General features: G+C 41.3%; 1 protein-coding gene and 1 long non-coding RNA gene across 2 annotated transcripts in view; one reads left to right on the forward strand and one right to left on the reverse strand.

The window, feature by feature from the left end:
* HOXB9 (homeobox B9) overlaps positions 1 to 2,903 on the reverse strand; it is a 48,335-nt gene extending 45,432 nt beyond the window's left edge. The window contains exon 1 of the mRNA XM_042476699.1: positions 2,117 to 2,903. Coding sequence (XP_042332633.1) covers positions 2,117 to 2,696 — 580 coding nt within the window. The 5' untranslated portion in view covers positions 2,697 to 2,903. The remainder of the gene's footprint in view (positions 1 to 2,116) is intronic.
* On the forward strand, positions 214 to 14,833 carry LOC121935311. Its single transcript, XR_006104782.1, has 3 exons — positions 214 to 357; positions 12,787 to 12,854; positions 14,727 to 14,833. It is a non-coding gene; the product is annotated as an uncharacterized LOC121935311 (long non-coding RNA).
* Positions 14,834 to 15,918: the final 1,085 nt, after the last annotated feature.

Here is a 15,918-nt window from a genome sequence, read left to right on the forward strand (position 1 = left end):
TGTGTGTTTGAATCAAATAACAGGAATAAAATAAAGGTTTTAAGGAGTGAGGGTGCGAAAGAAAGAGAGAAAGAAAGAGAGAAAGATTCGTTTTGTTAGTTGTGTTGCAATCAGACCTTTTTTTTTCCTCCTCCAAGAGAAAGAAATGCTACACCCCAACAGTACTTCCAAGTAAGTTTCGCTTTCTTATTGGCTCTGTTTCCAGGGGGAATTCCATTTAATGGCGCCTGAAGGAACGGGAGGAACGGATTCCCTAAGGCTTCTCTTTGATTTTGAACCACCTCCGCCTACACTTGAGCCTTGGGCGATGGCTGTGCAACTCAGCTAGAATGCCGACCTTCTTCACTTGAGCTTGGGGTAGGTCCAAAGCCTTTCTCTTGGTCTCTCCGTTTCCTATTTTGACCTCATTTCCGCCAGAGATAGGGAAGTGAGGATGTTGAATGCAATTTAATTTGTGTCGGACATCACCCAGAGAAGGGTGGGGTTTTTTGGTTGGGCGACTAATCAATGAAAACTAAATAACGTATCTTTTAAATTGTTACAATTATAGGCATAATTTCTTCCAGCTTCAAAAATGTTATAATTTATATATTTTTTTAAAATGTTATTATAGACTTAATTTCTTCCTGCTTTAAAAATGTTACAATATATAATTTAATTTTTTATAACAGGCATAATTTCTTCCAGCTTTAAAAACGTTATAATTTATTTTAAAAATGTTACAATGATAGACCTAATTTCTTCCAGCTTTACAAATGTTATAATTTATAATTTATTAAATGTTATAATTATAGATCTCATTTCTTCCAGCTTTACAAATGTTATAATCTATCATTTAATTTTTATATAATAGGCATCATTTCTTCCAGCTTTAAAAATGTTATAATTCATAATTTAATTTCTTAAAATAATAGACATCATTTCTTCCAGCTTTAAAAATTATATATATATATATATATATATACACACACACACATATAATGTTATAATTGTAGACACAGTTTCTTCAATAATTCTTCTTCTATAATATATATATATATATATATATATATATATATAATTACAGACCTAATTTCTTACAGCTTTCTCTTAAGTAGCAAAGTAGGGAAGTGGAGGGCGGAGGAGATGCGTCATGCTGTTGTTGTTGTTGTTGTTGTATTTTATTATGGGCATCACTTTAAAGTTAGATAAAATATTTTTCTGTAACGGATTGAAAGCTGCCTGGAAAGCCTCCCCCAGAGAAAACCAACTTTCCCAGGTCACAGGTGTGTGCCTTGCTCACAAGAATTGCCAAAACCCTTTGCATGAATATTTCCCCTTACACTTCTGCTGGGCTTGCGCCAGAAAACTTCCTGCTAGGCTAGGCCTTTTGAGATTTGCTCAGTGTGGCTGTCCATGTTCAGGGATGTCCCCAATTTTCCAGGGAAAATTAAATTATTAGTGGCTTTTAAAAATTAAACTTTCCATGCCAGTAAAAATTTGGTCCCTCTTTTATCATAGATGAAAAACGACACTCTTTTCATCCGTTTTTTAAAATTATTATTGGCACGAAAAGTTTAATTTAAAACCAACACCAACAACTTTATTTTCCCCGGCTGAAAAACTGGGGACATCCCTAAACATGGACAGCCACAGTGAGCCAGTCTCCAAGGGCCTACCTTTCTACCTTTTGTGGTCTTTAAAACAAACAAGCAAAGCTCGTTGCTTTCCTTTGCGTAGTATTTTGTATTTAATTGTCACTCCGCTGCTGACCTCAGTGTGCATTTTATTTTGGAGCCTTCCTCTAGGGAGCAATTTGAACAACGCTCCCCTCATCCTCAGCCCCCAACAACCACTTGTTACAATCCTGCAAGAAAGCCAGGCTCCCTTTCAGGTTTCCAACAAGAAAATAACTAACTTCTCCTTTTGCCATTTTTGTTGGTCTCGGACGTGGTTTTGGAGGCTGTGTGTGGTTCCATGATGAACTTGGCAGTAACATAAAGCGCAGGAGGCCTTGGAAAGACCAAAAATTAGCATTTCTGGGAATTTGTCTTCCCCCCTTCCAGGTTTTCTGGGTCCCTCTTCCCCAAATCCTAGCATTTCTCCCCCTTCCTCCCCGCCACCGCAATGTACCCACCTGGCGCAGTTGTGTCGCTTTGATCGCGATCTAAGGAGGAGGATTTGGCGAGGCAATGTTTCTCTTCGGTTTCTTCTCCTTCTTCCTCCTCCTCCTCTCCTTCCTCTTCCTCCTCTTCTCTTCCTTTGCTCTCCCTTGGTCCATAGTCGGGTTTCAGCAAGATGGACATCTCGTAGTCTGGAGTCTCTCCGAAATCCGAAGGAGAGGAAGATGGAGGGTTACCTTTGCGGAGGTTTCCATTAGAAGCAGCGGATGGAGTTAGATCCTGGCCAGGTGAGGGCGAGGGGAAGAGGGTTCCCGAAGGTGGCGCAAGGCAAGGAGGTTCGCTTTGGAGGGTAGGAAAACCCGATCTTTTCCTCCCGGATCCAGACAGAGGAGAAACTCCGGCTGGAGGAAATTTGTCGGCCTCGAAATCCAGGCAGGAGGGCTCTGGGTCTTTGCACCTTGAGGCCGCGTACAAGCAAGAAGAGCGGATCTTTTGAGCCAGGAACTCATGATGGTGAGGATGGTGGTGGCCTCTCCAGCCTGGATGGTGGAAAGGAGGTGGCAGGAACCGCAGTCCAGACTGGGGGCTATTCATCTTCCTCCCCACCCCATGGGATCCCTGCCCAAGCGGGGGTTGGGGGGGGGATAAGAATCTGGAAGTCTTCCTTTAAACAGTTATTATTTAAATAGAAAAGAGAGATGGAAGGGAAGCTGGCAGGAAAGTTGAGAAAAGGGGTAGATCCCTTGAGGAAGAGCTTGGGGCTTTTTTTGGAGGTGGGGGGAGATTTCTGGGGCGACCCACTCTCGGAGCGCAGGAAAGAGGGAATGTTTCAGGGAAAAGGTCTTTAGCAATGGGCTTATCTGTTAGAAAACCACTTCCGGCGGACCAGCCAATCCCAGATGGACATGGCTTCTACGGACATCCCCTGGTGTCAGTTTTAATGGCAAAGTTTACTGGTTTGTCGAGCGACTCATCTTTCTTTCTTTTCTTTCTTTCTTTCTTTCTTTCTTCTAAGAAAGAAAAAAAATCCTTTCCTCCAGACATCTGCTGTAACTCATCCCCTTCATGGTCCCCCCCCCTTCCCCCCCCCCCCCCTTCAACCGAAATATAAGCTGAATGGAGAATTGTAGAGCCCTCTGAATCCGAAAAAAAGCAATAGTAGGGATAGTAATATAATCCCCCCCAGCTCTCGATCGTTTTAGGTATGTCGGACCAGGGCATACCTAAGGCATTAGTTCTGATAAAGAGGCAAAAACTGAGGTCCAAGGTTTGGGAAAGAAGGAGACTCTCTCTCCAAATTGTGTGCGGACTTCTTGTCTGTAGAATTAAAACTCCCCGACTTTAAGTGGCACCTTTGGCTTAAAATACACAACTGTTTGGAAATAAGAGGAGCCTCCTCGCTAACCGGACTGAAACTTTGGTCTAAATCCGCATTGCAGAAATAATGGGAGTTTGACCCCACTTTAATGGCCACGGCTCATTGCAAATGGGATTTTTGGGATCTGTCGTTTTGTGAGAGATTTACCTTTCTCAGCCCTAAAGCTCTGGTGCCACAACAGAACTACAAATCCCAGGATTCCATAGCGCTGAGCCATGGCAGTTAAAAGCAGGGTCAAACTGCACTATTTCTCCGGGGCAGATAAGATTTTTAAGAGACAGGCCGATCAGTTTCTCGGACTTCTTCTCTATATGACTCGTACATAGGAAACGAGTCCTCAAAATATGGAAGCTTTTAGGCACCCGTGTTATTGTTTTAAAGAAGAAATCAGGCAATCACAAGAGACAGAGATGTGCAAGACTACATCCTTTGGCCAGAATCTAATGCCATTAGGATAGGACTTCAAGTTGATTTTCTGTCTCAAGACACTATAATACTTGCAGAGAACCTCACAGACCTGGCACAACTACTAAGGAAGATCATAGAAGAAAGTGCAGAGGCAGATTTACTGTTGAACATAAAGAACACCAAAAATGATCACCACTGAGAACTTGCACACATTCAAAGTAGACAATGAGGAAATAGAAATACTAAAAGAGTAAAAGAGTTCTCATATCTGGGATCAAACATTGATCAGAACGGGGACTGCACAAGAATATTAAGAATGGGGAAGGCGTCTTATGAAAGAACTAGAAAAGATTCTAAAATGCAAGGATATACAACTGAGCACAAAAGTTATAGAATCATACAAACCATTGTATTCCCTATTGCCATGTATGGATGTGAGAGCTGGACAGTTGAGGAGGAGGACAGGAGGAAAATCAACTCATTTGAGAGAAGAGTGCGAAGGATGCCATGGACAGCCAAAAAGACAAACAATGGGGCCCTAGAGCAGATCAAGCCAGAAATATCCCTGGAAGCCAAGATGACAGGACTTAGGCTGTCATACTTTGGACACATCATGAGAAAGAGTGAATCGTTGCAAAAGACAATAATGTTAGGAAAGGTGGAGGGAAATAGAAAGAGAGGAAGGCCCCAAGCTAGATCGATGATCTTTATTAAAGAAATCACAAGTATGAGTTTGCAGGAGCTGGGCAAAACAGTAGAGGACCCGGGGCCTGGAGATGTCTCATCCATAGGGTCGCCATGGGCAGTCAACAATAACAACAACAACAAATGTCTTCACACATACCCTTGACTCATTAACCCACCTTTGGCTATAGAGGGTTAGGACTGTGTTGAAGAGGAGGAGTCAAGTTGCCCAGGCAAAGTCCAAACTGTGAATCATGTAACAGCTTGGGTCTCGAGAGAGCTTTTATAATGGGATTCCTTTCAGGAAGGCCTAATTATGGGCAGCTTTATTAAGGCAGCCTTTTACTTCTCCGGAGTTGGGCTGGATCCCCCCCTCCTCTCCTTCCCTCTCTTTCTCTGGAGATAAAAATTGCAGTAGGTGCAACGTGTTGTGAACACACACAGTCACACGCCTGGGTCAGTCGTGGTAACAACGTTCTCAAAATGCGGTGTGTGTGGCATTCGTTGGTCTCTATCATTCAAATACTGCCGGAGGCCTTTTATTTAAGGGGGTGTCCCTTGATGAAGTCTTTCCTATTCAGAAATGCAGGGAATAGAAACTCTTGGGAAAGTTTTTGTGGGTTTTTCAGTCTATGTGGCCATGTTCAAGAAGAGTTTCTTCCTGACATTTCGCCAGCATCTGTGGCCTTAAGGTCGCCATAAGTCAGAAACGACTTGAAGGCACACAACAACAACAGCCTTTGTACTGCACAATCAAAAAAGGTGCAATTTAAGTTAAGAGAACTAAATATGCCTTGCTATTATTTATTATGATTAACATTTATTTATATAGCGCTGTAAAATTTTACACAGCGCATTATAAACAGAAGATAAAATAGACATGCCTGGAGTGGTGAGACCCCTGGGTCATCCACTTCAATCTCAAACAAGTTTAGAGTAGGACTAATGTTAAAAACTGCTTCGAATGTGAACTTTGACTTTAAAAAACAAAACAAAACACCAGTATTTAGTCTTAAAGATATTTAAAGAACATTTGGACGTTTACCTAGGAGTGAGCCAGCTGAACATAGTAGTGAAAACCTGAGGTAGAATGAAATTAGTTTGAGCTTGTGCAAACTGAACTTGGAGAAAGGTATACACCAAAGGAAGAAAAACCACAATAACCAAAACTTCTTTGTCAGACTTGACCAGAGTCAAGGACATATTGTCAAGGACACATCCAGAAAAGGCCAAGACCCACAGAAATGCAAGTGTGGTACTTCCCCATAACTTTATGCACATTGACTGGGCTATGTAATGGCCTAACCAAGCAATCCTCGAATACTCAGAAGTCCTATTTAATTCAATAGGTCTTACGCTCAGAATTAAAGCTTGAGGCTATCGCTCTATTTGGAAGTGTTATGTCCCGAGGTCTAAACTACTTATGTTAGTAGACTCAACCTGGTGTGATGATTTGAGTGTTAGACTAGGGGACCAGGGTTCAAATCCTTGCTGGGCCAGGGAAACTCACCTTCGGCAAACATTCGGGGTAGATGTGTTGGCCATTTAACAAATACAAGTAAAAACCCATCAGTGATACCTTTCTTGGCCAACCAAAATGCATAATATACTTGTTGCAAGCTCTGGAAGCTCCATGGGCTTCTTTGTCAGGCAAGATGTTACAAACCAAACAGGAGGGGGAAAACCCACAATTGGAGATGTTAGTCAGATGCCTGCATGTTGTTTCAATCCTTAGTAAAGATGTTATGATGGGGAGGATATCATTTGCAAGTCACACTCTCTCAGCCTCAGAGGAGGGCTCTGGCAAACCACTCTGAACAAAGTGTTCGGAGACGAACTGAATCAATTGCTGAAAGGTAATCCAACACTTGAGTAATTCCCTTTAATTCAGTAGGTCTACTCAAGTTCGGACTAGTAATCGGATTTGGGAACATAGAATTCAAGGTCATTTCCTCTCCTGTCCTAATAAACAGACTTGGAACTGCGCTGTTAGTACAGTTTTAGTGACTGTGCCCCAATTATTCTTTGGACCCTCCCTCTGTCTTCAGGGTAACCAGACGTCCTTCTTTTCCAGGACATGTCCTACATTTCAGCCTTCAGTCCAGAAGGAATTCCCAAATGTCCTCCATGTTGAGCCTGACAGAGAAGGAGGAATTTATATTGATCTTAGTGTGTTTGGCTTTTCTTTTCGCAACGTCCTACATTTTTCTTGAATGTCCCCCATTTTGCAGTGTCTTGTCCTCCTTTGCTGTTAGGACATCAGGGCTGGAAATAATCCAGTTTGAGACCGTTTTAACTGCCCTGGCTCAATGCTAGGGCATTCTGGGAACTGTAGGTTTGGAAGACAATGACCCTTGTCTGTCAGAGAGCTCTGGTGGCACAATAAACTACTATTTAACCGATCCAGGGCAGTTAAGGCAGTCTCAAACTGGATTATTTCTGCAGTGTGTTTTGGATCTATGCCAACTGAACCTCACCATTCCTTCATTGCACCACACTTTCCCTTAAATTGGCAGCCTTGGATGCAAAGAGGGCAACTTTGTGAGGCACAGAGTGAATATGGGAAGTAAAGGTTTGAAAAATTCTTCTGAAAATTAAAGTATGAGTCTGGACTATGATGTTCAGCATTCAAACTTGGCAAGGACAAAGCCGCAGGAAGAACAAAAATGCACACACACACACAAATCCCCCCTCCTCCTCAGTTGAGGCGATTAACTTTATTCCTTTGGAAAGTGTCATTTATCCTCCTGCTGTGTTGGTGTGAGTGGGAAATAGATAATCTCAATAGACACTTCATCCCCTGATTTGTCATTTATATCAAAATCTTGATTTTTGAATGCATTTAATTTTTTTTTATAAATCATGTTTTTTAAATGTGGCGTCTTCTTCCAATGGCTTTTTAGTCAAATGCGGCAAAAAGTCGGCTGACGGAGTGGCATCAATTTTACAGTAGTTTATCTTGAACTTCCCAAGTCTTAAAAGTCAACGACATTTCCTCACAGAGAGGCAGATAGAATTGCTGCAGGTTCCTTTCCATTCTTTTGGAAAAGGAGAGAAATGAATCAATAAATAGAAGAGAATGCAATTGTTCCTCCAAAAGCACCATCCCACAAGTCTATGCCCCCAAATCTCTCTCTCTCACACCCGTTGCTTCCACCTTCTAGTAAAATATGGCACTTAAAATACAAAGTGTGAACGAATTGCTCTGCTGCTTTCCAAAGGCCCATGGCTAATCGTAGTAAATATTTCGTTTTAGGTTGGGTTGAGTGAGATGGAGGAGGGAGAGAAAAAGAAAAGGAAGGAAGCAATCTCCGGAAACCCATTCAGAGAAGGAAGAGAAAGATAAATAAAAAGCATCCACCCAAAAACAACCCTTAAAGATGAAGCAGACATTAAAGGGAAAAGATCTGAAGTTCCCTCCTGGCCAGACTTGCCCCTCAAAAGGTTTTATGGCGTTTTTCTGTGCAGTGTCAAAGTCTTCTGGGCTTCTTTTGGAAATGGTCTCCTCCCTTTCTCTCCACCTCTCCATTGTCCTCCAGGGACAACTAAACTTGGCCATATCTCTCTCTTCCTTCATCTTTTGATGGGTCTCTTGTATAAACAAAAACAGGACTGGAGGCCTTCATCCAATAAAGCCCAGGAAAGGCAAGACCTACTTTCGTTTACTCTTGAAAAGTAATCCCCATTTTTGTTCAAGGTGCTTTCAAGTCACTTCTCGACTTATGGCAGTCCTATGAATTTCATGGGGTTTTTCTTAGGTGGCCTCTGCATTGTCGAAATAACGCAGGTTGACCCCGCTTTAATGGCCATGGCTCAATGCTATGGAATTCTGGGATTTGAAAATTTGGTGAGCTGTTTAGCCTTCCCTGGCAGAGCTTTGGGGCCACAATAAACTACACATCCCAGAATTCTACAGCATTCAATTAACCAGTTCATTGATTATGGTAAATAGCCAGCATATTCTTCATGGCTAAGTGAGACACGGCAGTGGCTAAAAACTGTGTCTAACTGCATTATTTCTGCAGTGAAGATGCAGCCTAAGGCAATGAATATTCATATATGGTTTGCTCTGAAATATAGCCCACAGCGCTTTGTATTCTATCATGGCCCCACATCCAAGAATTAATCAGGCCTCACCCTGTCTAGTTTCCAAAGTCAGTAAGGTGCCTTTGGGATATTTAGGATTACTACCAGTAAATAGGTTCATTGGGATGTAGTAATTAAAATGTTGGACTGGGACTTGGAAGATCTAGTTTCCAGTCATGATTGCATTAAGAAACTCAGCGGGTGGCCTTGAACTACCAAGCCAAATCCACCTCATAAGTTTATTGTGAGGATAAAATGATAGGAGGAAAGCTACACCGAAGGACACTTAAATGTAACCAATAAAGTGAGAAATAATAATTTAGAATTACTACACTAATGACCATGTGAAACACAGTTCTGGTTTGTGGTCTCTAGCCTAACATCTCTCTAAGATCTTTGGGGTATCTGTCCAATGTCCTGTGAGGAAAAGAGGCCCACATTTACCCTTTTGCTCCTGCCTTTTGCAAAACTAAAGTCTTTTAAATAGTTATAATTTCTTCTATTATCGTTGTTGTGTTACTTCAAGTCATTTCTGACTTATGGTGGCCCTAAGGCAAACCTATTATGGTTTTCTTGGCAAGGTTTGTTCAGAGGAGGTTTGCCATTGCCTTCCCCTGAGGCTGAGAGAGTGTGACTTGTTCAAGGTCATCCAGTGGGTTTCATGGCCGAACTGGGAATCAAACCCTGGTCCTCCAGAGTCCAACACTCAAACCGCAATGTGACGCTGGCTCTCATAATCCCTCATCCCCAAAACCAACATTAGTCAGGAATTATTTTTACTAATTTGGGATTACATCTTTGGGTATAACAGAAACAACAGGAGGTTTATAAGACAAGGAAGGCATTCACTGCTGATCACAAAACGTCCTTGGTGTTGAAGAAGTCTGGCTTTGAATACACCATTTGAGGGATGGGTTATTTGATGGAATATGATAGAAATCAGGAAATGCAGATAACATGCAGAACACTCTTTCTGAAAGGACTCAACATTGCTGGCTCCCTGCCATGAAGTGTTATGGTCCATGGCTGCCCCAAGACATTTCCGTCCTTATATGAAACATTACCAACAGTGTCTCCAACCAGAATATGGAGACACAACCTCACACATTTTTCTTTCATATTTATCATGTGGGCCAAGTCTAATTTTCTTGGGTAGGGAGTTCCACAGCCAAGGCGCTGCTACAGAGAAAGTCCTATTATGTGTACCCACCAGTCTAACTGATATACATTATCAGAAACAAACAAAACTAATAAAACTGGACTTGGCCCACAAATCAGCTTCAACAAGTTCTATTGTGTTAATTGAGGTCTCATTCAAGCCCAGTCTGAGCAGATAAGAAATAAATGTTGTGGGTTTTTTGGGCTATGTGGCCATGTTCTAGAAGATTTATTCCTGACATTTTGCCATCATCTGGCTGACATCTTCTGCCAGCACAGATAGGTGAAACGTCAGGAATAAACTCTCTAGAACATGGCCACATAGCCCAAAAAACCCAAAAAAACCTATGTTTAATTGTGTTTTAACTTCTTTACTATTTGATTTTAGCTTCTTGTTTTAATGTTTTGTAACTGCATGATTCCTATGCCAAGGAAAGGCAAGATATATAACAGTAAAATACATTGGATTAGAAGTACGTGAACCCCCGCATTTGCTGGGTTAGAGGCACAGGGCCCCTGAAAGTGGGAAAAATGCACATTAAAAACACTTTTTCTTTTTAACAGAAGAGAACAATTCTCTCGGAATCTCTGGTCCTTCGGGTAATTTTCGGTCAAGATCTGGCAGAAGTTGACCATGAAATTGTGCTGTAAATGCCTAGAGAAATATTCTCTCAGGACTTCAAGGTCCTCTGGCATGACTTTTGTTAGAGACTGACAACAGAGTCATGCTGGGGCCTAGAGGAACATATTAATCATATCCACGAATGCTTACTGTGGTTATGACAGTTTCAGTTCAACAGTATATGGAGGTCCCCCCCTTGCCCAGCCCTCATTTACCCTTACCATTAACATTTTCCTACCTGCAGAGAAGCCAATATGACCACTCTTCCACAGTTCCTGTGCAACATCCCAGCTGAACCCAGCTTCAGCCCTAGTAATGGGATAGTATCTTCTAAGATATTGTTTCTCAGAGATTTCTTCCAAATGTGCCAGGAAGTGGCACCATATTTGTGCCCATTGACTATAATACTTTCTTTCCTGGAAACTCACCAAGGACAGGCAGCCAATGGCTCACAGTATGGCACCAGTCTGTGGACACTGTTCTATCATCTTTGAGGGCAGCAGACTAGTTGCAGTGGCCCAAAACACTACTGTGGCTTCCTTTAGAGGGTAACAGTGGGAGAGTGAGGAACAGGTAGTAGGTTGCCACTTGCACTCTTCAGAATCCTACACCTGGGGTCATTTTTAAAACTGTGCCTAATAGTAGTTCTGACCGTCACCCTTAGCTTGTTTTAGGAAGAACAGAACACAGTGTTATGGATGATAACTGATCTTTAGTAGACTTTACTTCCTGACAAAAGAAGTTGTATGGCTGAGTCTACCTCTGGCTGGAACTAGTTTCTCACAGAGTTTGCAAATGTTTTTTGGACTACAGTCCCAAATAGCCACTGCCTGGGGATTCTGGGAGTTGGAATCCAAAAACACAGTATTTTTTGTATTGCAGCCCCAAATTGTAGCATTTTGGGAGTTATAGTCTCAAAAGTAACTGCCTGATGATTCAAAAATTGACATCTCTGGAAGGAAGTCGTATGGTGCAGATACTTCCAGGGATGGAGTAGGATGAGATTCCAGAAGTGACACCATTTTCCTATTCTCCAACACTGTTCTTGTCAATACAAGAGATGGTATCACATGGCGAACTTACATCAGTTGAAAGAAAATGTCTGAAGCAGCCACTTGTACCACTTGTCCCATAACCCTGCAAAGGTGTCAGACCCAAGGCAAAACAGTATTAGTCTTACTCTGCGCTCCTCTTTGTAGATGTCAGCTATACCAAGAAAGAAAGGCGGGCAAGGCTTACTGGTTTATTTTTGGCATGCTTTTAATATCTGTTTGGTAGACTAAAAAATTTACTCTCCCACCCACTCTGAATATTTCCATGTTACACAAAAGGCCAACACTAGAGGGAGCCCCAAGATCAATTTCATTTCGCTAGCAGCCTTCCTTTGTGGCTCAGAAGCACGCTTGCAGTGCAGAATTTACATGAAACCAGAGCCTAGGAAAGTTTTTTTGGACTACAACTCCCAGAATCCTCCAGTCAGCACAGTCATGATGTGTGTGTTTTTTTAAGGCTATTATCGCAAAGGATTCAGTCTAGACCTTCTCTAGAGTTCGGATCAATTTTCCAAGCACCCAGAGCAGAGGGTGGGCAGATATGAAGCTTGTATGATCTAGCTCTTAAAAAAACTTGAACCCCAAAATCTACCACTCGGAGCATATTAGGAGAAAGCCACAAATTTGGACTAAAAGAATTCTGAGCCCAGAAATTGTTCTGGGCATCAAAACTCGATGCAGCTCACAGATTTTGTGTAGGTATGGGCCTTCAAGTCATCTGTCTGTTTATGGTGACCACATTAATTTCATAGGCAGAAGTCACAGATGGTTTACCACTTCCTTTCATAACACAAAAAAAATCTGGTAATTCCAAACTTTCTACATTTTGGTAGTTTAATTAAGGTGGAGCTAGAGCCATTTTTATTTATTTATTTTTCTGTAGTTGTTAAGCAACTGAAATCCAGAAATCCTTGCTGATATATTTCAACTCTCCCTGAGATCTGCAGTAGGTCTGGAATGTTCTTCTGCTAATCTGGAAAAATATACTTATGAAATTGATCTTCTCACCTTTTTTTGGGAAATGATTTGAAAGGGTTTGTTTATCTATACATGGGAGAAGAGATAGGGCAAAGTATAGTGCAGTGTAGTGGCTGGACTGGGATTTCAATAAAATCCCCACTGAGTCATGAAAGTCTCTGGGTTTACTTGGACCAGTCACTTTCAGCCTGACCTACCTTACAGGGCCATTGAGAGGAAAGAAAAGATGAAAGAAAAGCTATGATGGTCTGAGTTCACTTGAGGAAAAGTAGGATATAAATGTAATAAATTAACAGAGAATTTATCTGCTTTTTCTAGGAAGGAAGACACAAAGCAAGCTGCCTGAATAAAAGACACAGCCGCATCCTACCTTTAGTCTTCAGAAGGTAAGAGAGCTGGAATACAAACTAGGCTACCCTCAAAGTTCTGTCTGTTCTTCTCATCGTTTCTTCCATTTTAGACACTGTAAAGGAAAGTGGAGAAGTATTCGTGTTGGCTGTGTGATGGGGACATATAATTAATATGTTGGTGAGGGGGACAGAAATGAGTTCTTCACATCTCGTCTTTCACCTCTCATAAGCAGAGTTTCCATCTTGTCAAACTATTCATTAGACAAGGCCTGCCATCTTCTTAGAAATTAAACACAATCTGTAATGGCTGGAAGTTTCCATGTCAACAATAAGGGGGAATCCACTCTGAATTTTAGTATAAACTTTAAAGTAGCTGTCCAAGGTGCTGTACACATTTCATCACTCCAGTAATAACCACTAGCTGTCACTGAGTACTGATATCTTTAACAGACTATCCATAGCTTCAGATCAGAGTGGGTTTGTGGACAGAGTGGGAACGAAATCACCACAGGCATAGCCATGGCATTAGCAGAAGTTCAGAACCTATCTTGCAAGGTCTATGTATGCTTTGTACCTTTTGCTAGTTTGTAGAAGTGTTTGGGAGTTAGGTGGACAGCACCCCATCTGCCCAAACTCTGCTTCAAGCCAAAATGCATAAGAACATCTTTGCTGTGGAAAGTACAGATCAAAAGATGCTACATAAGGGTCCAAGCAGAGGTTGTTGGTGGTTGGTGGTTTCTATGTCAGTGAGTGTTATTCTAAACTTTGAAGAGTTGTCCAAGATGCAAATCTTTTGGAGGGCACTTGGAAACCTTTAAAATTCAGACTAAAATACAGAGAGGATGCAGTGCCTCACTTACACTCCATTGGGATGAAGGAATGTTTAAAGAATTACAGTATGTTCAACTGGGAGTGTCAACAAGGGAAAATCAGATACCACTACCTACTTTCCACAATCAGATGTGAACTGGATTGTAAGAGTCTTAGACTGCACCTACATTGCAGAATTAATGCAGTTTGATGCTTCTTTGACTGTCATGACTCAGTGCTATGGAATTCTGGGATTTGTAGTTTCAGGAGAACTCTGGTGCCACAACAAACTATATATCCCAGAATTGTATAGGATGGAGCCGTGACAGTTAAAGCAGTGTCAAAATGCATAATTCTGCAGTGTGGCAGCATCCTACCTTAACACTGTCATGGGACAGCAGTTTCCTCTGTCTTCCGCAGTGTTGTCCCTTTGGGTCACTTCAGTAAGTTTTGTCATATCTGAATCAAAACTACTAGAATCCAAGGATATAAAAAGGAAAGCATGAGATGTTTCTTCAGACTCAAGCTCATTATTGTGTACATCTCCCAGGCTGAGTTAAATCACACAAGTGATAGCAAAACATCCTACATAGCATTTACATAAAGGTGTATTTTCTTGCATCAGTAACTATTGTAAGATAGGCATGTTCTTTTAAATTACATTCCTATGATGTGGAATTTAACTGAGGATTGTTGGATTCTGTAGGCTTTTGTTGCAAAAAGACTTATACTGCATACACATATATCATCTATTTTTAACATCTGGAAGATTACTGCTCTAGTTATGCATGAATGTTTTACAGATGTGAGTTTCAAAAATATGTATTTTTGGAGATATGGTCAATTTATGTATGCAAAGGGATCTTGCAGTACCTTTGAAACTAAATGTGCAAAAAATTATTTCACTACAGTTAGTCTCAAAGGTGCTTCAAGATCTCTTTGCCTACTGCTATTTCAGACTAACACACCTATGTCTCTGGATTATATTAACCTGTATGCTTAGCCCTTGCTTGTATCCTATGTATTTCCTTCCCTCTCTTTTCTGTATCTTTTCTGTCCTCCTCCTCCTTTTTGATAACCAAATTTTAAAAAATCCAGTTAAAGAAAAAGGAAGGTACAGTTTTCTTCATGATGACGTGACATGCAACACAGAAAAGATAATCAACGACCCGATTTCTTTGTAAGCTGCCCCGATTGCATTTTGTAAAGAGGTGGGATATAAATATTATTATTATTTATTATATTTATTATGTGTTTCTCTTTGGCAACATGGATTCCATGGCTGTTGAACATGCTCAGTCTATAGTGGACTCTTCAGAGTGTGTGCATGGCCACTTAAGTGGTTATTTATTTTAACAAAATGTGTACTTCTGCACATCTCAAGATTTCCCTTAACATGCCTCATCATGCCTCATTTTCCTCATCATGGCTGTATTTTATCTCCAGCCCTGTTGCCACTCACCAGAAGAATTTGCTCTTCAAAAGAAGGTTAGCCTGTGGAAAATGTTTAGGGACACTATAATATTACATCTGCCCACCATAAGACAATTGCTAAAAAGAAAGTTCTTCAAGACTCAAAGCTGTCTGGAATCTGTAACATCTGGCCTGGAAGCTCTACCTCCCCAAGCCCAGATGTGGGTAGACTGTATTTCATTATATTTCTGTCCCACGCTTCCTCTAAAAAGCTCAGAATAGCATAAATGGCAGTATCACATCCCACGTCTGACTCAAGGCCTCTTCAGATCCATCTATGGCCTGCTGATTAGAAGAAAATCTGGCAATTTCCCAAGGGCAGATTACAGCTCCTTTGCTGATGCTTGAAGAGCCATGAATTCAAAACACACTGGGCTGATCAATCATACCTTCATAATCTATTAAACTAGTTTCCCATTCCACTTTTCGTCCAAACCAAAGTTGGGTAAAGTGTCTGTAATTATAATTTGCAGAATTCCCTAATCAGCAAGGCCACCATGTTGCCTGGGAAATTCTAAAGAGCTCAGAATAGCATAAATGGCAGTATCCCATCCCAAGTCTAACTCAAGGCAATAGTGTAAAAAAATAACTTTCCAAGCTCTGGTTTAAACCCACTAAACTCTGGGCATTTTGGGCCTCTTACTAAAAATACTGGCATGATACTGGGACCTTGATAGTGACGGTTTATGTTTCAGTTGCAAACATCAATACTGCCTCTGAACCTAGGTTCCATGGAACTATCATGACTAAAGGTATCGCTGTTTTGAGGATTTTGGATGATGCTCTACTTTGCTATATGGCCAACATAGCTATCCCT

The sequence above is a fragment of the Sceloporus undulatus genome, chromosome 6 (genome assembly GCF_019175285.1).
Source record: "Sceloporus undulatus isolate JIND9_A2432 ecotype Alabama chromosome 6, SceUnd_v1.1, whole genome shotgun sequence".
Lineage (NCBI taxonomy): Eukaryota > Metazoa > Chordata > Lepidosauria > Squamata > Phrynosomatidae > Sceloporus > Sceloporus undulatus.